At 37.2% G+C, this 20,609-nt stretch overlaps 1 protein-coding gene across 1 annotated transcript; it reads left to right on the top strand.

Annotated features, from left to right (window-relative positions):
- Positions 1 to 267: 267 nt before the first annotated feature.
- Positions 268 to 20,569, top strand: LOC139941415 (dynein intermediate chain 2, ciliary-like). Its single transcript, XM_071937894.1, has 19 exons — positions 268 to 399; positions 1,192 to 1,275; positions 1,541 to 1,603; positions 2,632 to 2,679; positions 2,889 to 2,969; positions 3,504 to 3,630; positions 8,032 to 8,102; positions 8,717 to 8,845; positions 9,804 to 9,905; positions 12,064 to 12,235; positions 13,136 to 13,297; positions 13,599 to 13,846; positions 14,158 to 14,247; positions 14,989 to 15,076; positions 15,568 to 15,796; positions 16,252 to 16,354; positions 16,549 to 16,682; positions 17,191 to 17,242; positions 19,158 to 20,569. Exons 1-19 carry the CDS (start codon positions 367 to 369, stop codon positions 19,260 to 19,262), a joined length of 2,121 nt encoding a protein of 706 aa, XP_071793995.1. The 5' UTR covers positions 268 to 366; the 3' UTR covers positions 19,263 to 20,569.
- The last annotated feature ends 40 nt before the right edge of the window (positions 20,570 to 20,609 follow it).

Here is a 20,609-nt window from a genome sequence, read left to right as displayed (position 1 = left end):
GTTTGAGTTTCCTTTTGTCAGAAATTAGTAAGAATAGATAAAACAGCCGTCAATATTGTTTTCAGCTCGTTCTAATAGTTGTTTGGGTCAATGTAGATTATGATTACAATTAATATATTTTTATCAAAAATTACAATACTTAAATTATATTTCAAATTATATAATTATTTTGCTACTTTATCTTTAAAAATAATTTATTTTATATTGCCGTACTGTTAAATTGATTTGTATACGATAGTTTTTAAGACACAGCGCATGCTCAGTTACCTTAACAACAACCGACTCGACATCATCTTCGACCGATGCGAACCAGAACTTCCACAAAGATTGTAATTTCTTAAGAATTTGTTTCATTGAAAAACCAAAATGCCGGTCAAAGGACCGGTAAAAACAAAACAGGTATGTTTCGTTCTATTTTACTTTGCAGCAAAGCAGTAATTTGTTTATGATTCCATGTTTACATATTGTTTTCATTCAATCAACACCTTGAAATGAATTGAATTGAACTGACAACGTCGTCATCGAATCGACGAATGCAAAAGTTTAACTTGATTGATTGTTGAGGAAGGATGATGAAGATGAAGCCGAGGGTATTCCAACTTTGGATCTGGCTACATCATCATGCCTTTTATTTAATTAATTACAGAAGCAATTTTGAAACTAAGGGCAGCAACAAGAAACATACGCCAAATCTTATAATAATGCATCTTTTTCGTTTTTTAATTATTTGTACACTGGCACAGGCCCGATTGTGACTGTTTTATTTTTTATTTTGTTGTTCTATATTATTAATAAATTAATTAGTTAAATAAGGACTAAAAAGCCGAAGGTAGTCTTTCCCGTGGCTCTGTTAACATCTCAAGCAAGAAAGAGGGGCACCAAGTCCAAGGCAACGACCAGGGGCACGGAGGTGATTGCCCTGTACCGAATGACGAAATATCAATTTTCACTGTCTTTACTCATTGGTTCATCAATTCTTACAATTCATAATTGCTTAAAAAAATAGATATATATATAAATGTTTGTCATCAAAAAGATAAGCACTTCTGGACCAGCACCCCCCAAAAAACATAATCTTATGTTTCTGTCAGTTTCTTTAAAAAGTTCAAGTTATTAAATTTTGTTCTCTTTAGTTCTCTTAATAAAATAGTTTGTGAAATTAAATTATTCTGCTTGTTCTTCCTATCATAGGCTGGAGGGGGCACAAGTAGTCTGAAGGTTGGCAAAGGCCGCGGCCCTCGTGTCAGTATGGGCGGTGCCAAAGTAGCTCTCAAGGTAAGTCTAACAAGAGTAAGGGTCATTTTGTCTTAAAAGATAAAAACTGCACAAATTCATCAAGGAAGCAAGATTAGCAACAGAACAAACATTTGTTATCTTCATCTTGAGTCTGTTCCATAAATATTATTTTTTATGTTAGGTACATCACAAGCAATACTCGTAAAAAGTTGAGTCAAAGTAAAATGATAGTATATATTTTGCTCTTTCCTATTAGTAGAAAACTTGAATAAAAACATGTATTTTATCATCTTTTTCTTCCTAGGATGATGTTCGAGATGACTTGACGGAAGTAGGAGAAGGAGCACATGGCGAGGAATGGATGCAGGTAAAATGAACGGAGTTGTCCTATATATTGAATGTACTAATCAAACAGATGATCCAAACAGGTGGCCATGTTAACACTCCCCCTTACAAAATACAATGCTTTAGGTAATTGTGTCCTATGTTCCTTGCTTGTTGTCAATGTATGAATTCTAGAGAGTATGAATACGGAGGACGCATAAACACCAAGTCTATCTTGTCTTCTAACTTGCAGCTCAGGGCCCAATTTCATAGAGCTGCTAAGCACAAATTTTCTTAGCATGAAATTTCTTCTTTGATAAAAACAGGATTACCAACCATATTTCCATTTGTTGCATATTGATTGTTACTGGTATTCAGATGTTGTTTGCTTATCCTGAAAATCATGTGGAAATTCGGTTGGTAATCCTGCTTTTTATCAAGGCAGAAATTTCATGCTAAGCAAACTTTTGTGCTTAGCAGCTCTATGAAATTGGGCCCAGATGGTATATCCAAAAGCATGTATTAATTTTGAGTGTGGATTAGACCCTGAGAATTACAACTTACAATTTTATTATGTGAGTGACCAATATAACTAAGGCAAGTCTTAAGGTTTTCTAATTGTTTGAGTTACTTCATAGTTTGACTTATTAATAACACACAAAAATGAATGAAATATAACAACAGAGCAATTTGTACTGATGTTCTTGGCCGAGTGGATAAGAGCACCGAACTCAAGCTCTGATGCTTCTGTTCAGCAGAGTGTGGGTTCGAATCCCGGTCATGACACTTGTGTCCCTGAGCAAGACACTTAACTATAATTGCTTCTCTCCACCAAGGGGTAAATGGGTACCTGTGAGGGCAGAGATGGTTCTTGTGGTTGGTTTAGTCGAGTAGCGCATATATTGCGCACAAGCTGTATACTCCCCAGGGAGCTGAGATGGTTTAAGGAATGATTTAAGGCCCAGTGACCAGGGGTAATAATGTCAGAAGTGCTTTGAGACACCCCTCGGGCGTGAAAAGCGCTATATAAAAACGGTCTATTATTATTATTATTATTATTATTCTTTACAGACAAAGAGTCTCATCAAACCAGACGACCAACTTGATCTGGATGAAGTGGTAAGTAATAACACAAGTTGTAAACTTCTTTTCATGTACTTATTTAGTAAAATAGAGTTCAAGACACTTATAGTTTGGGCTAAATTTCCTGGTTCTGCTTATTTTAAAAGCAAAACAAATCAGTGCTCATTCTAACAGTTGATTATTAACTAGGAAACGTTGTTTTGATGTACTTTTTGTCAAGGATTATGCTTGTGTTTACTTTGTAGCAACTGAAGGAGGAATTCACTCGTATATTGACAGCAAACAACCCCCATGCTCCACAAAACATCGTCAGGTATAACTTCAAGGTAAGAGGATAATTCTGAGATTGTCGATTGGAACATAGAGTAGAGTTTACTTCAAGTGATCCCTTGTGGTTTACTTGATCATTTTCACACATCAGTGTAAAAAAAGTTTTACTGCAAAAATGTGTTAATGGCTTATATTTCGACCCTGGTGTAACTGAGCTTGTAAACATGTTTGTAAACGCATTTGATTTTAGGCAATTGTACCTTACATTTTTGGTTGTTTGACAATATCTGGTAAGAAACATACAACCTTGTCACAATGTATTAACTGGTTGTAACATGTTGGTATCTATACGCCTCTCTTAATACTTATGCATGACGTCATAATTCTAACCCAAAATGAGGCTATGGGCGCACCGCACTTCCCCCATCACTTGCAGTGGCTGCGCCCATCGCCTCGTTTTGAGTTAGCATTGTGACGTACCTCATGCATTAATATTAAGAGAGGCGTATGACCTTGTTGAGCTCACATCATGGTATCTGCAGTGTTTTGAATTCATTTCACCAAACCGTCGTGTTCAATGTTCCATACAGGATCGTTCCTTCAAGCAAACATCTCATGTTGATCAGCTAGCTATCCACTTCTCATTGGATGGTAATATGATACATAAAGATTCAGATGAAGCCAGACGACAGAAAGCTAAATATGGAGCTGCTGAGAGTAAGTCAAAGATTTATCATTAACAAAAGTCATGCATTCTCAAAAAAGCATCATTGTTGAGCATTGTCTCTGCACTTAAAGGAACACGTTGCCTTGGATCGGACGAGTTGGTCTATAAAAAGCGTTCGTAACCGTTTTTTAGAAAATGCATATGGTTGGAAAGATGTTGTAAAAGTAGAATACAATGATCCACACAAGTTTGCCTCGAAATTGCGTGGCTTTCCTTTCACTGTGCGAACTAACACGGTCGGCCATTTATGGGAGTCAAAAACTTTTACAACATCTTTCTAGCCATATTATGCATTTTATAACAAACTGTTACAAACGCTTTTCAAAGACCAACTCGACCGACCCAAGGCAACGTGTTCCTTTAACAGTTTCCCATAGACTTTGTACACAAATTTCTCTGTTGAGCACCCTGGTCTTTAGAATTCCCCTATGGAGTCCTTTTATTTTCCACTTTTTGTTTTGTCCTTAGTAAGGTACCAACAATGAGCGCACCAGACCTCATTACTCACAAACTGACCTATTGTACTTTAAAATGAGCAAGAAAGTCAAAGAAAGTCTCCCAAGTCAAATTTATTTGACAAGTTGAGCACACAATTTCATCTAAATCCTTTGTAAAGTGCAATAAAAATCGTGGCCTGACATTTTGACCCTAGCGAGTCTTTACGACAACACAACACAACATAAACCAAAGTGACAACTTAATTTGAACTTTGTGGTAGGAAGTGACTTAAGTCCTGTCACTTAATTTGTTCAGAACGAGATTTGAAATATCCCAAAATATTTTGCATCATAGATGAAATTCAAAAGTCAGATGACCAAAATTTTTTAACAGTTTGATGTGCAAATTATTTTTTTAGCAAAATGAAGTATAACATTTCTCAGATGTGTTTCAGGAGGCAATACAATATGTAATAAATCTATTGAATATTAATGTAAAATTTCTCAAGGTATCATGGTAGTTCATCAGTGTGTGAGTTTGATTACTAACGCAGTACACCAGCACGTGTGTGAATCTACTACTTTTTCTTCAAACCTTGTCAAATGAGGCAATTTTTCATGTAACTTGGATGCAACCAATGAATTCTTTGCTCCCACAAGAGACACTTTTCTTTTTAAAAGTATTTTACTATCCCCCCAAAAAGTGTAACAATTGAAATGTGACCGAGTTTTTTCTTTGAGTTTGCCTGGAAATGGTTGCCTGTAAATTGCCTCATAAGACATGGGCCCAACTTCTTAAAGCTGTTTGGCAGAAAATTCGGCTCTGCAAAATTCTTTGCTAAGCAAGAAGTGAGTGGGATACCAGTCACAGCAAAAGTAAATGTTCAGTTTTTTGACTGGTAATCTATTTTTGCTAAGCAAGAGTTTTCTGTGCTTAGCAAGTTTTTGTGCTTCCAGGCTTTATGAAATTGGACCCTGGTCCTTAGACCCATTTTTGCATTCTTTGTGATCCATTGTCAACAAAATAAGTTGACAATACCTGTGGTATTTTAAGAAGAGTTCATATTTGAAGGAAGCTGTGATGCAGTGAACGTTCTTTGTAGAAAGTAAATTAGAACCAAGCGCAAGAATCTGCTGTACAATTGTCCATCCATCATGTTGAATAGTCTTAGATCGTATGACTGTGTAGACTAGCAAAGCTTTCACCATGTGTGTGCTCTCTTTATTTTATCAAGAGTACGTCTTCTTGAAAAGAAAAAAGAGCGGCGGTAGGTATTGACTTTATATTTACCCATCGGTTCATCCACAACCATGGCCATTGCTCATCTGTCTAGACTCTGATTCTCACAGCATGGGTGTAGCGTTATCAACACCTGATATAAAACAACATGTTTCTTAACAAGAATCAGGAGGGGGGGCTGTGTAATTGCCCTCTTAAAGGGTGAATGTAACTTTTGTAGGACAACAAGTACAATGTCCACAGATTTACACTAAACTTACACAGTTTGAAGATAATGATAGTAGAAAGCTTCTCTGAAAATATTACGTTCTGAGGTGCTGTAGTATTTGGGAAATGAGTAAAACAATGTCATGAAAATGATTTTCGTCTCATGAGACGAAAATTATTTTAAGCATTTACAAACGTATTTTCATGACATTGTTTTACTCATTTCTCAAAAACTACAGCACCTCAGTAAGTAATATTTGAAGGGAAGCTTTCCACTATCATTATCTTCAAACCCTGTAAGTTTAATGGAAATCTATGGACATTTTGAAAAAGTACCCCAATCCTTTAATACCACGTCCACACAAGAGAAAGAACTAACCTATGAAGTATGCATGTACAAGTATCTATGTGCAATGTGCATTTAACTATTTGTTCTATTTAGTAACTATTTTCAACACCATGCAAAGCTTCAAACACCACTTACTTCTTGATAAATACAAAGAATAAATAGGCCTATATTATACAAAACACATTTTCTTTGAAAATTGTCCTTAAAGGTATGGCTGGATATATGTCTCCAACAGCAATATATATTATTAAAGTTGGTAAAATTATCAAGAATTGTTTAGAAGCAAAACAAAATTCTTTCAAAAGAAAAAAGAAAATGCTGTGTTGAATTATGAACCTGAAAATACCTTTTATCCCTACTAATTTTGGTCAGCCATAGTAAAACTTACTAAATTTCAATGTAGTGATAACATTACAGCAATAGCTTTAAAAATATCACCTTACTTAAAGCAATCATTTTATTGTGTATTTCTATTACAGATTAAGGGCTGCTTAAAGTTACCATAGGCCAGTGTATATGTACTTGGAAAAACTACTTGTTTAACTCAGTATTTCAATGCCTAATTAAGCTAAATGATACTGCAAAAGTAATAACACATTATAACTGCTACTGAGGGACTTTGGGATGTTAAAGGTTGCAAACTAACTGGTCCATACCTTCCCAAACCTTTAAATATTCAAATGATATAACAATGGACTCGGTGAATGTTTGTTGCCATTAGCGTCTTAAAGATCTCTTGTTTAACTCATTGCTTGCTTAGGGTAACAATACACAGTTTTACAATCAAACAGAAACATTTTTTTCTAAGATTTATGGTCTTTTAAAAAGTGACCAATCCAAGGCTGTCTTAAAGGAACACGTTGCCTTGGATCGATCGAGTTGGTCTTTGAAAAGCGTTCTGTAACCGTTTGTTGTAAAATGTATATGGTTAGAAAGATATTGTAAAAGTAGAATACAATGATCTACACAAATATGCCTCGAAATTGCGTGGTTTTCTTTTTACCCTGTCGACTAACACGGTCGGCCATTTATGGGAGTCTAAATTTTGACTCCCATAAATGGCCGATCGTGATAGTTCGCGACGTAAAAGGAAAACCGTGCAATTTCGAGTGATACTTGTGTGGATCATTATATTCTACTTTTAAAACATCTTTCTAACCATATGCATTTCATAACAAACGGTTTCAAACGCTTTTAACAGACCAACTCGTCCGATCCAAGGCAACGTGTTCCTTTAAGAGCCAGTTTTAGTTTGTCACAGATGGAGCAATGTGGATATCATGTATTCTACATGTGGTTCAACTGGGCCCAAATTCATGCCCACAGTGTATTACTTAAAACCATCGCTTTTCTTGCTGAAATGAGCAAGATGCCAGTCACAAATATTGTACATGTAACACAGTAATTTGACTTGTAACTTAATTCTGGTAGGCAAAATTCTGTTGTGCTTAGCTACTTTTTTTGCTCTAAGCAGCCTAAGAAAATTAGCCCCTGTTCAACTGTTCCTGTACAGAACAATCCAAAGAAGGGAAATACACGACATGACATTCTGAATTACGAATTGCTTCACAATTGCCAACACACAAAACCAACTCTACTTGTCTGTTTCTGAACAGTGTATTATTACCTTGATAAAATGTACAACAAACAATAACAATGCTAACTGATGTCTCATTTTCATCCTGCAGAATACTACATAAATAATCCATGTCAAACAAAAGTATATTTATTTCATGCAACTTTCCATCACCCAGACCATAATTAAATTGCTAATAACTCTGATTGAAGATGATCAAAATACAATTTTATAGTCTTCTTCTTATATCGTGTCCACACACTAGATGTTGTGTTTCAGCCAGAACTGAACACAACTCCTTGCAATATCATTGTACTCTGCAAGGTCCTCAGTTCTGCATTCTTGCACCAGTAGGGGGCATCTCAGAAGGTGATCCATAGTTTGTGGCTTTGTCCCACATATGCAGGTCACGTCTTCAGAGTCCAGATTTTATAGTGAAGATTGAGAAAATTATTTTTGTTTAATTTGTAATTCTTTAAGCTTTTAGTAATTTCCAATGTACGAACAAAAGGAACAGGTGTCTTGGTTGCGTCTTATTCATGACGATTTCTAACTAAAATCTTGATTTTGTTTTGAATTCAGCTGTTAGTGACCAAGCCATCAGCGAGGCTGAAGAAGAAAAGAAAGAAGAAGAAGGAGAAGAGAAACCAGAGGTAGGACACCAGGGACTTACCGGGTACCAAGGGAATGCCAGGCCTTGAAATAACCCACTGCACCCAAAGCAATTGCCGTGGTGTCCTGTCATTTGGCTGACAGTGCCCTTTGCAAAAACCCAATACAAAATTACATTACTGAGGAAAAAAATATCCAAGTATTTACTGTCTTTGATTTAAAGGGAAGGTACACGTTTGGTAATTACTCAAAACAAATATTAACTTAAAAACTGACTTGGTAACAAGCATTGGGGAGCTGTTGGTTATAAAACTATGTGGGAAACAACTCCCTCTGAAGTAATGTAGTTTTTGAGAAAGGGGTAATTTCTCAATCTGAAAGCACACAAATTCGTCCAACAAGGGTGTTTTTTCTCCGATGACCACTTGAGCTCAAATTTTCACAGGCTTCTTATTTTATGCTTATGATGGGATGCACCAAGTGAGGACACTGGTCTTTGACAATTACCAAACGTGTACCTTCCCTTTAACCGATCGCTTACTTTACTATTCATATTCCAACCTCAAACCTTGCCAAGCAAAATTTGAATTAAGAGTGAAGTCTGTCATTGCTTAATTTTTATGATCTAAATGAAGTTCTTTTTGATGATTCTTAGGGAGAGGAAGGAGCTGAGAAGAGAGATGAAGAGAGTACCCCAGCTCCTCCAAAAGGATCCGACCAGAAGTTAACCAATCAGTTTAACTTCAGTGAGAGAGCATCACAGACCTACAACAATCCATACAGAGTGAGTTATCTTAAAGTTTATTGCATTGTTCATATTAATAATAATAATAATAATTTGGGGGGGCTAATCATCCTTACTCGCAGCTAAGAGCTGAATTGCGAAGGACGCGGCTACAACGTGTTCGAGAAGCAGGCATGCAAGGGCGCATTCAGCTGCCAGCCACATCAACCCATTATGACCACGGAGCACAGCCAAGATCGAAAGTGTTTGATTTTTTCCTGAGGGAGGAAAACCGGATAGTCTGGAAAACCCTCGTGGCACAGCAGAGAACCAACGCACAACTCAACTCACATATGGCCCCGACCGGGAATCGAACCGGGGTCACCTTGATGAGAGGCGAGCGCTTTACGCACAAGCCAACCGTGCCACCCAAATTTAGGGAATATTTTGTGTTATATTTTGGTGGTGTGTCGTGGCCGAGCAGTCAAGCGCACCAAACACAAGCTCTGGTGTTTCTGGTCAGCAGAGTGTGGGTTTGAGTCCCGGCCTTGGCACTTTTTAGCAACACACTTAACCATTTTTGCTTCCTCCTGGGGCGTAAAGCCGTAGGTCCTGTTGTGTAATGCATGTAAAAGAACCCAGTACACTTGTTGTTAAGAGAAGGGCTTTTGCCCCTGTGTTTCTGGTATGGTTTGTTGCAGATTGTGCCACTTCACATAGTAAACTGTTACATGGTGCTATGTAAATTAAAGTGTTGTATATATGCACCATAAGTGTCTTCAAAGTAGGCAGCCGTCGATTTCACCAAACTCTTCCTAACTTAGGATTAATCTTAGGACTTAGGACGGGTTCAGTTCCGTATCCAAAGACGTAGGACGCATTGAACTCATCCTAAGTTAGGACGGGTTACTCGTCCTAACTCGAGATAGGATTGATCCTAGCGTTTCGTGAAATCGGCTGTAGGTACTTTAACAAGTTTATTTTATTGCATGTGTATTTCTTTGATCTACTTGTGTAGGAGCGTGCCACTCAAACTGAGCCACCACCAAGGGCTAACTTCTCCGCTACCGGCAACCAGTGGGAGATTTATGATGCGTACAAAGAGGATCAAGAGAAACAGGTAAAGTCACATATTTTTTTTAGAATTCCTAGATTTCTGTCAGATATGACCCAGTTGTGATTCAAAATAACGACCTCATAGAGAACTCAGATTCTCACAAAGATTCTTATAAGTTTTATACCTTAGGAGTTGATAAAAAAAATTCCGTGGAAATACCTGGTTTATATAATAGCTATATCTTGCTCATTGTGCTACTATTATTGATACAAAGCATAAACCAGATGAGATTGCTATTTTTGCTTCCACACTCCACACTTTTCCTTATAGTGCGCATAATAAAAAGCTATAAATTCATTTTAAGAACCATAAAGCATGATTAAAGAGTCGTACTGTGGTGTTTTGAGAGCCATTAGTGGATGTTCATGTATGCTGGTACAACTTGATGACGATCTAGGCATTGGAATGTTAAAGCAGTATTAAACTATTACAGTTGAATACTTAAAGGCAGTGGACACTATTGGTAATTACTCAAAATAATTATAAGCATAAAACCTTTCTTGGTGACGAGTAACGGGGAGAGGTTGATAGTATAAAACATTGTGAGAAACGGCTCCCTCTGAAGTGCCATAGTTTTCGAGAAAGAAGTAATTTTCCACGAATTTGATTTCGAGACCTCAGATTTAGAACTTGAGGTCTCGAAATCAACCATCTAAATGCACACAATTTCGTGTACCAGGGATGGTTTTTTCTTTCATTATTATCTCGCAAGTTCGATGACCGATTGAGCTCAAAATTCCACAGGTTTGTTATTTTATGCATATGTTGAGATACACCAACTGTGAAGGCTAGTCTTTGACAATTACCAATAGTGTCCACTGCCTTTAACAATTTGATACATTCAACATCACAATTAAGAAGTGTAGCAAATTTAATCTTTGTATTATGGTGACCTAAAAGCTAGTAACTATATTGATTAATCTAATTTTTTAAACAAACTTTTCTCCACCCCATGCTCTCGACTCTGCTTCTATCTCCTACATATTTAATTGCATGCAAATCCCCCCTTGGCTGACCCATGACCTTCAACCTCTGATGTTGACCTCTGTTGGATGTCTGCAACGATGAATCGCATAGGCTGAGGTTCGAAGACGAAAATCATTTACTAATTTAGTTTGTTTGAGATTGCCGTGGCTAACACTTGTTCTGGTTTTTTTAACCCATTTTTGGGTGCGTGTGTTACATAAGAATCAGAACTATTTGGATTTTTTTTTTTTTAGTTTTTAGTGATCATCTTAGGGAGTTGCTAAAATGCCAGCTACGTCTAGTGTGGTCGCGGATCGTTCACTGCAAACACCCATTCCACATTTCAGCTGATCATATCATTACGCTTTGAAGTTTTTTATTTAGAAAACTCAAAATATCATACAAAAAACTGTCCTGTTTGCAACAAAAAGTGGCATGTGGTTCTTAAACAATATTGCCAACAGCTTCATCAGCTTGTTGCAGTTGTGGTCATATGTTAAACACAAACTAGCCTTTATAACTTTCTTAATAACAGCTACTACCAATTCTAATGCTTTTTGTTCTACTTTAAAAAAAAAAGTTAACATTAAAATTTTTAATTGATCAAAGAATTTATTATGACTGTAAGTGTTATCATGGGTTGGTTAGCAAGAGTACCAAGCAATTTAGAATTCATCAAATATATTTAATTTTATATAAGCACTTATTAGTCTTAGTTGAATCATATTTGTTGGTGTGTTCCAATGTGCTCTTAGTGGTTTTAATACCCAAGCATTTTGTACTTATTTGCTTTATTTTGTATCATTGCCTAACCCTTAACAGTGTGTGCTTCTTGGTGTGTTTTTAAAAATAACTTACAAATTTTGTACTTCAGTTTTTTGGTTTTCAAATTTAGATGATGCTAAATTATAGCAATAGTCCATGAATCTATTTGATTACTTTTTTGTCCAAAAAGAACATTTTTTTGTTTCTTCTTTTTTTAAATAAGTTTCACACAGCTAATAACAAAAATTGGCAATAAATCTTTTGTTTTTTTGTTCATGAAAACATATTTTTGTTCTTTTCTTATGAGTATGTTATCTTTTTCATGTTCACTAAAAAGGCTTTGCCTTTAGAAAGTATGCAAGAACCATTTCAATAGCAGCACAAAACTAATAAAGTTTATAACCAACTGTAATACTCATTTATCCTGTAGGAAAAAGCCAAGGAAAAGAAGCAGAACATAACCAGCAAGAAAGACGAAGGAACGGCTAAGAAGAAGTTGACAGCCATGGAGACACAGACAGATGATATTTCTCGTATCAGTCATGCTGCTAAGATCGTTGAGAGGATGGTCAACCAGAATACATTCGATGATGTATCACAGGGTGAGTAGAAAGCTAGAACAACATTTCTTCTTCTTCCTTTAAAGTGCTGCTTCAGAAAATTTGAAGATTACTGCACTGTGTGCACAGCCGTGACACAATACTCTACTCTCCTGAAGACGAGCAGAGTGAATAATAATATTTGAGTTTATATAGTGCTTTTTCACTCCCAAACGGGTGTCTCAAAGCGCTTCAAATTATTACCCCTGGTCACTGGGCCTTAATTCACTCCTTAAACCATCTCAGCTCCCTGGGGAGTATACAGCCTCGTGCAACAAAATGCGCTACTCGGCTAAATCAATCACAAGAACCATCTCTGCCCTCACAGGTCCCCATTTACCCCTGGGTGGAGAGAAGCAATAATAGTTAAGTGTCTTGCTCAGGGACACAAGTGTCACGACCGGGATTCGAACCCACACTCTGCTGAACAGAATCAGCAGAGCTTGAATTCAGTGCTCTTAACCGCTCGGCCACGACACCCCATAAACTGTTTCAGGCCTTGAACTTTGCTCTTGAACGGGCACAGCAATTTTCCTCTGCTTGGGGCACTTCTATGAGGAAAGTGTAAGTTTGTATTGGAACTTTGCACAGGGCACCACAGCAATGTTTTCTTTTTTAGGCCCGACACACTTCTTCACTCTCCTGTAGCAGGCATAGTATACCGTTCAAAACATTGATACCACAACCGCTCTTCTCAGAGCCAAAACTCCTCCCAAATAAGATTGTTCCAATAAATACTTCATGGTAAAATATTCCTAAACCCAAACAATTACATGCTTTTCCCCTTTTACTATACAAGTTGCGGTACAGACTAGAGCATTCTATTGCATTGATAGCAATCAAGTGTTCCAATAAACATTTCATGATAATATATTCCTAATAACTGACTTCTTTCTCGGACAGATTTCAAGTATTGGGAAGATGTATCTGATGATTATCGTGATCAAGAGGGTACCTTACTACCCCTGTGGAAGTTCTGTCATGATAAATCCAAGAGACTGGCTGTGACATCACTCTGCTGGAATCCCAAGTACAGAGATCTCTTTGTGGCCACCCATGGATCATGTGAGTTGTTTAAATACATTGTGTCATACAATCCAATAGTCATGTACTATCAGAGCGCCAAACTTTCCCTGATTCTTGAACCATGTTCTGATTTTCCCTGGAGTATTTCTCTGCGGAAAACCGCAGAGAAATATTCCAGGGAAAATCCACACAGTCAGACAGACACTGCAATCCCAAATCCACATATGTGGTGCACTGGCAGGATTCGAACCAGAGTCCTAGAGGTATAAGGCGAGGAATGATACACTGCCAATATTCTCATACCCTAACAATTTTAACCCTATCACCTTCTCCTACAAAGATGATTTCATGAAGCAGTCTCGTGGTATGCTACTCTGCTACACCCTCAAGAACCCATCTTTCCCAGAGTTCATCTACCCTACTACTAGTGGGGTCATGTGTGTGGATATACACCCAGAACACCCCTACCTAGTGGCTGTTGGGTTCTATGATGGTTCAGTGGGTGTCTTCAATGTGACGGACAAGGATAACAAGCCGATATACCAGAGTACAGCGAAGACTGGCAAGCACACAGATCCTGTCTGGCAGGTCAGTAATGTGTTCAAAAATGAATGTTACAAATGCACTGAATTTTTCAATATAGCAGCATTCTTCAGCGGTCATTTGAACAGTTTCCATTTACAATAAATACCAACATTTTTCAAATATATTGGAGTCACAATATTTCCCCCTATGGTCTTAAAAGGATGAATGAAAAAGAACAAATTAGTTAGTAACGCTTTTATGACTTTAAAGTTTCTTCATTTCAAGAGTTTCCATTTTGTTTATACTATGCTTGACTTTTTTTCATGTGTCGTGATTTGCTTTTATCAAGTTAATTTCTTTTCCTGAATCTGTAGGTGGCTTGGCAAAAAGATGATTTGGACAACAATCTCAACTTCTTTTCTGTTTCGTCTGATGGTCGTGTTGTTGCTTGGACGCTTGTCAAGGTATGTCATAAGTAGGATTTGAAACCTTACATGTTGGAAGTATAATTAGGCGAGGTTTGAGTGACACCATGGATAATTCTCTTTTGAGTAGTGTATCCTGAAGACGATCCGACCATACGTTGAGTTGTCAACCATCGGTCCTTTTCAGAACCAACTCTACTCATACAGTACAAAGTCCTGCTCCTCACTTTTAATGCTGTCCATGGTCTATCCCCTCATTACATTTCTGAACTGATAACGCCATACACCCCGACAAGGTCACTTAGATCCGCTTCACAGCTTCTCCTACAAGTTCCCCCATACAGAACAAAAACGTACGGTAAAAGAACCTTTGCTTTCAGCGCACCCACCCTTTGGAACTCTCTTCCTGCTACCCTCCGTTCCCAGATAAACCCGGAACTCTTCAAATCCCATCTCAAAACTCACTTGTTCACTCAATCTTTTTCGTAATATTGCATTGTTTAGTTTATTTGTTGCTTCTATTGTATAAATGTGTTTATTTGTTTTGTAAAGTGCATTGTGAGTACTTGCAGTACTGAAAGGCGCTATATAAGCATTTCTTATTATTGTTATTATTACTCAATTGATATTTACACATGGTGCAACCGCAATTCTGACCTAAGGTATGTTGTGATTTCAACTTTAGCCGTTCTACGATCAATGAATGTAATTCTTTGCAAGTATTAATAACTTAATATTGATTGGTGGAGTTATTATTATTATTGATATGATTGATTTCAGAATGAGTTGACTTATACCGACGTGATTCAACTGAAGTTAGATGAAGCCCCTCAAGAGGGACCAGAAGGAACTCAGCTTACTCCACTTGGTATGCTTAACATTATTACGGCTTTAAACTTAACAAGCAAGTTTTCAATCATGTGGTGGGGTGGTTCAGTATACAGTAAAAGCAGTATGGCAGTTTCCAAATCGTTATCACATAATGTATGTAATTCTCACATCAACAACAGCTAGGAAGATCAGAATTAGTTGAAAACATGTCCAGAAGGTTTTACAACTTGAAAAAAGAATCCACAAAAATATTATAAATAAGAAGGTAAGAAGACAAAAACATTTGCAGAAAGTTTAGAGCTCAGTCTATGGGGCAACCTAGTGGTTGTACACCAACCTGTGGCAATCAATTGTTCCAATGAAACCAAGTCGTAAAAATCAAATATTAAATATAAATCAGCGCTGGTGTACTGGTATCTTAATATCAATGCTTCATGCCAAGTAAGAGCAACCATTCTTGGCAAGCCCTGTGAGCAGACAAAATTGTAATAATTCTTTACAACCTCCATCCCTCTCTCATCCCCCCAGGTTGTGGCACATGTTTCGACTTCCACAAGCAGACTGACTATCTCTTCCTAGTCGGAACAGAGGAAGGCAAGATCCATAAATGCTCCAAGGCTTATTCCAGTCAATTCTTAGATACGTTTGATGCTCATCACATGGCCGTCTACAAGGTCCAATGGAATTACTTCCATCCTAAGATATTTATCTCTTGTAGCGCTGATTGGACAGTCAAGATATGGGATCACACCTACAAGTAAGTGTCCCTTTATATACGCAGTAAAAACAAAACACAACACAGAAAAACAGACACAACAAAATTAGTCATTGAAAACCTGTGACATAAGATAAGTTTTGAGAAGAGACTTGAATTTGGCGGTACAGAGACAAGATCGAAGATTAAGTGGTAGAGAGTTCCAGATGCGTGGTGCGGCTGAAGAAAAAGACTTGTCAGCCCATGTGTGTCGAGACTTGGGTTCAATGAGGAGAAGCATGGAACTTGATCGAAGATAAGCACTGTATGCTCGGTGCATTACAATTCTTACAGTGTGGGTACAATCAAATAACTGCATAATTTGTATTTTTGTTATCATACATTGTTTACCATCCCTGATGAAATGATTTACAAGAGTGAAGTTTCTTCTTTTGTGTACTTTGTGTTTAAGTGACCTTCTTTGTATCATAATTTCGTTTCCTTTTCTATTTGTTCAGGAATGGTGCGATGTTCACCTTTGACCTAGGTAGCTCTGTAGGAGATGTAGCCTGGGCTCCATACTCTTCTACTGTGTTTGCTGCAGTCACTGCTGATGGCAAGGTGAGGTTACATTCTACCAAACTATTGGGCTGTGTGCGAATAAGTGGCTTCAGCTAACGGCCAGATCGCTGAAAACTCTTTTTCTCTACTGTTGTTATTGCAGCTATAGCAGAAGCCAAAGGCGCTTGATTCCGATGCCTCCTCACAGCCACCTGATCAAATGTTTTAACAAGTTTTTGTTCCTTTTGTTCCAGGTACATGTCTTTGACTTGACCATCAATAAGTATGAGCCGATATGTGAGCAAGCTGTGGTACAGAAGAAGAAGACAAAGTTGACTCATATAACCTTCAACCCAGATCATCCTATTGTCTTGGTTGGTGATGACAGGTAGGTCAAAGGTCAAACTTGTTTTAATTGGAGATTCATCAGACAAACACTAAAGCAGGGGACTGTGCCTTCTCCCATGGGAGCCCGGTCCTGTGGAGTTCACTACCTGATAGCTGCAGGAAACCAAACTGACTTGTAACATTCGAGAAACTGCTGAAGACATACTTGTTTCGTCGACAGCGATTTATACTTTGGGCCATCTTTGTTTTAGATTTTTTGATCTGTGTTGAACACATCCTAGCGCTTTGCAACCTCTAGAACAGGTGCTCTATAATTGCCAGCGTATTATTATTTAGCTTTACGGGAGGATTAAGAAAATGTGTTGAATTTGAAAAGGAACGCCAAACAAATTCAAGAACAAATTTGTGAAAATATCAATAACTTGGAAATCATATTCATGATGTGGTTTTCGTTTAGAATTTTGATTTGCTTTTCCTGAAATTTAAAGTAAAATTCACTTGGTTAATTTATTGGTTAAATCCATGTTGTTTTGTTTTTTGTTAAACAGGGGTTACGTGACCAGTTTGAAGCTGTCACCAAATCTAAGGAAGGTTCCAAAGGTAAGAAACTCTGTCCAAAGGCTTAAAAAATTTCCTTTAAGAACTCTGAAATTTTTATTTTAATTAAGCTTTTGATTTGTTTCGTTGAAAACACAAGGCTATACATGTACATAGACTAGGGCAGGTCACAAACACTTTCTAAACATTTGTTTTTAAATGTGTGGCATGTTTCTGTAAAATCGAAGAAAAATGGGAGTTGGCCATTATTGTGAAAAATACCTTGTTTATTTTACTCTCTGAAAGATTCATTCCATGTCAACTGATTCTGTTTGACCATTAAATTAAATCTGACGAAACAGTTATGAGCTGTAACATTTTAAATTAAAGATGACTGGTTTCTATGTGATTGATCATGTCAACTAAACGTGCATTTTTGTCAACATTTCTAAACCCTCTCTCGACGAGAACAGACCATGAAAAAATTGGATTTGACGATGCATCAACAGGTATCCCTAAATACACAGGGTGACACTTATACACAGGCACACGGTCATATCATCCCCACCCACAGGCCGAGGCTGTTTGCAAATGGCTTGATACACCCCACCCCCTCCCCTAAAGACACAGTCGTCACACACCACAAAGCAGGACTGTTAATTGCAAAAAAGGGTGACACAATCCCACATGCACATATGAACCAAGACGGTTTGCGAATAAACTCCCGGAATGTGTACTAATATTTTTAACCCCACCAATGTTACAAGATTTTGTCATATGAGCATATAATTTGGTTATCACAGTTCAACAGGGACATCCCCAGCCACAGGCAGACTGCATGTAGTTGGTCACTGATGCACAATGAATTGAAATCCCTACTTGGTTATGATTCGTAGATGAAAGATTAGACTTTTAACAAGATCCAAATCTTAATCACACACTGTGCAACACTCATGAGATATAAGAATAATGAAATTCTGTGTCTTGTGACGAGGGCACCTTGAAACAACTAGGCTATACACTTAGGTTATAAAAATGTAATATCATGCACAGGCACTTGGCACCAAGTTGTTTATCAATTAAGCACAATCGTACATAAATGAAAACTACCAATAATAAAACAAAAAGGCATTGTAACCCGAGCACGTTGTTGTACTTAGTGCAATTTGTTATTAACGCCACAGAGGTATACCTCACAATCACAAATCCTAAGTCATCAATATGTTCTCACAAGACTACTTTGAAATTCTGCAATGCACAGTAAAGATGTATTGATCATCACAAGTATCATGGTGTTGTGCACAATCCAGACTTTCTGGTAAAATGTATTATCTCACTTTTGTATAAGATTGAAAAATTGTCTTTGAAAGTGTCGTGGCCGAGTGTTTAAGAGCACCGAATTCAAACTCTGGTGTTTCTGATCAGCAGAGTGTGGGTTCGAATCCTGGTCATGACACTTGTGTCCTTAAGCAAGACACTTAACCATTGCCTAGCCTTGAATGGGACGTAAAGCCGTTGGTCCCATGTGTTGTATAACGCATGTAACGCATATAAACCCAGTGCGCTTATCAAAAGAGAAGGAGTTCGCCCCTGTGTTCCTGGCTGTGGCTGCTAAATGCGCTGTAGCACCTTGTAAACCCTTATAAGGTGCTACATAATTGGGTCTCAGAATTCATCACTGCAATCTATCTTTCTGAAAGTTTGTATATTATACTCAGCGCCTTGAGTACCTTTTTTGGTAGATACGTGCGCTTTAATGACTTCGATATTAATATTATTATTAAAACAAAACTCCAACAAGCATGGTGTTTTTTTTTTCTTTTTTCTACAAAAATAAAAAATAGTGATTGTTTATTATTTGTGAAGTTGCTCACAATATAAATGGGTCCACAATAGTATCTGACTTGTTTTTAAACTTAAATTTGGCACAAGAATTAACGTGTATTTAAAACCATTTATTTAACTTCTTCCTTAATAGGACAAGAAGGGCCAAGAGCTACAACGAGGGCCAGAGCAAGAGATTGCAAAAATGGATAAACTTCTTGCCTTGGTGCGGGAACCGTCCAACAAAGACAAGAACTGAAGGAACTAAAGTCAACAGAGCCCAAATATTGTAGTATTCTTTGAACCTTATTACATCTTGGAGCTTCTTCAGACCTACATCGACCCTTTTCCCTAAATAACCCTTTTCAATCCGATTGTTGTTTACGTACTTTCTTATGTCAATCAGATGCTATTGACCCATTTCACCTGACGTCATCATCAGAAAAATCTTGAATGCGCCATACTGGTGGGCAGTTTCACTGTGCGTTTTCATATATAACTCTATGCATAGAGTATGCTGTGCGTTATGCAGTGAAGTGCGCATTTTAGACGTCGCAGCGTTAATACCAGAAACCTAACTTGCCCACCAACATGGTGAGCGTGGCACCAGTCGCCGCGTGTGACGCGCGTGCAAGGGGTCAATACATGTACCTGCAAATGTTCAAACATTGCATCCAAACCTCCGGCCTAATGGCCAAACACAAAACATTGGTTTATTGACAGCAAAAAACAACAGCAAGTTCACCAATTAAGTTGGCAATGATAGCATTGTCTTGGAGTTAAAACATTTTCCCACATGAAGAAACTCGGGTTTTGATCAGGGTTGTTTGAAACCAAACCTTTAACTGACCATGGGGCTACACATGTACAAATATATATGCCCATATGAAGCATGTTTGTGTTACATTCACTTTGTAACTTTATATAAATGTTGAACCGTCAGGTTTTCACTATGAACTTATTTCTTTTAAAAAATATTTTGAAAAGAGATTTTGTTTTTGTGTAAACATACTTATATAAATATTTACATTTTATAATTGAATGAACAGCAGTTCGTTCAGACAGCTTGTTATTACAATTCTGTTTTGTAAAAAGTAACATGTTAGTTATTTCACCACAATAAACCTCAGTATATTAGCTTGAACTTCATTTAAAAGCTATCAAGAGTTTTTTAAAAAGCTTTTGGTAATTTGTGTACATACTCGCTTCCACTGTAACACTCTAATATACTGTATTTTGTAATTTCAATAAATTTTCTTAGATGAAATACATCTATTTCTTCCGTCCATTTGACTTGCATCTAAAATTGTATTTTAATTATAATAGATAATTAATTCAAAATATGCCGTCCACAAATTGATTAATTTGATGGTCGATACTTCAGTTTTATTAAGCAGAACATGTTGAATTGGTATTAATGTACAAACGTTGATATTTATGGTTATTACATATGTACTGCTTTCAACTGTTTTACAGCTTACACTGAAGTGGAAGCTATTCCTTTGCCATTTAGGTTCGGTTTTTCTTGAGTGATGGATTAAAAAATGAGAGATTCATGAAGCAGAATTGGCTTTGTTAAGTTTGCTTTATTTAGCTTTTCCTTGTA

This window comes from Asterias amurensis, chromosome 9 (assembly GCF_032118995.1).
Source record: "Asterias amurensis chromosome 9, ASM3211899v1".
In the NCBI taxonomy this organism is placed as follows: domain Eukaryota; kingdom Metazoa; phylum Echinodermata; class Asteroidea; order Forcipulatida; family Asteriidae; genus Asterias; species Asterias amurensis.
The sequence above is the reverse complement of the archived record's forward strand: the minus strand, read 5'-3'. Positions and strand labels throughout refer to the sequence as shown.

What these genes read in the sequence shown, in the direction of transcription:
- LOC139941415 (XM_071937894.1), top strand. Translation starts at nt 367, where the DNA reads ATGCCGGTCAAAGGACCGGTAAAAACAAAACAG. An exon ending in GACCGGTAAAAACAAAACAG is followed by an intron (nt 400 to 1,191) that starts GTATGTTTCGTT and finishes TTCCTATCATAG; the next exon opens with GCTGGAGGGGGCACAAGTAG. An exon ending in AAGAGGATCAAGAGAAACAG is followed by an intron (nt 9,906 to 12,063) that starts GTAAAGTCACAT and finishes TTTATCCTGTAG; the next exon opens with GAAAAAGCCAAGGAAAAGAA.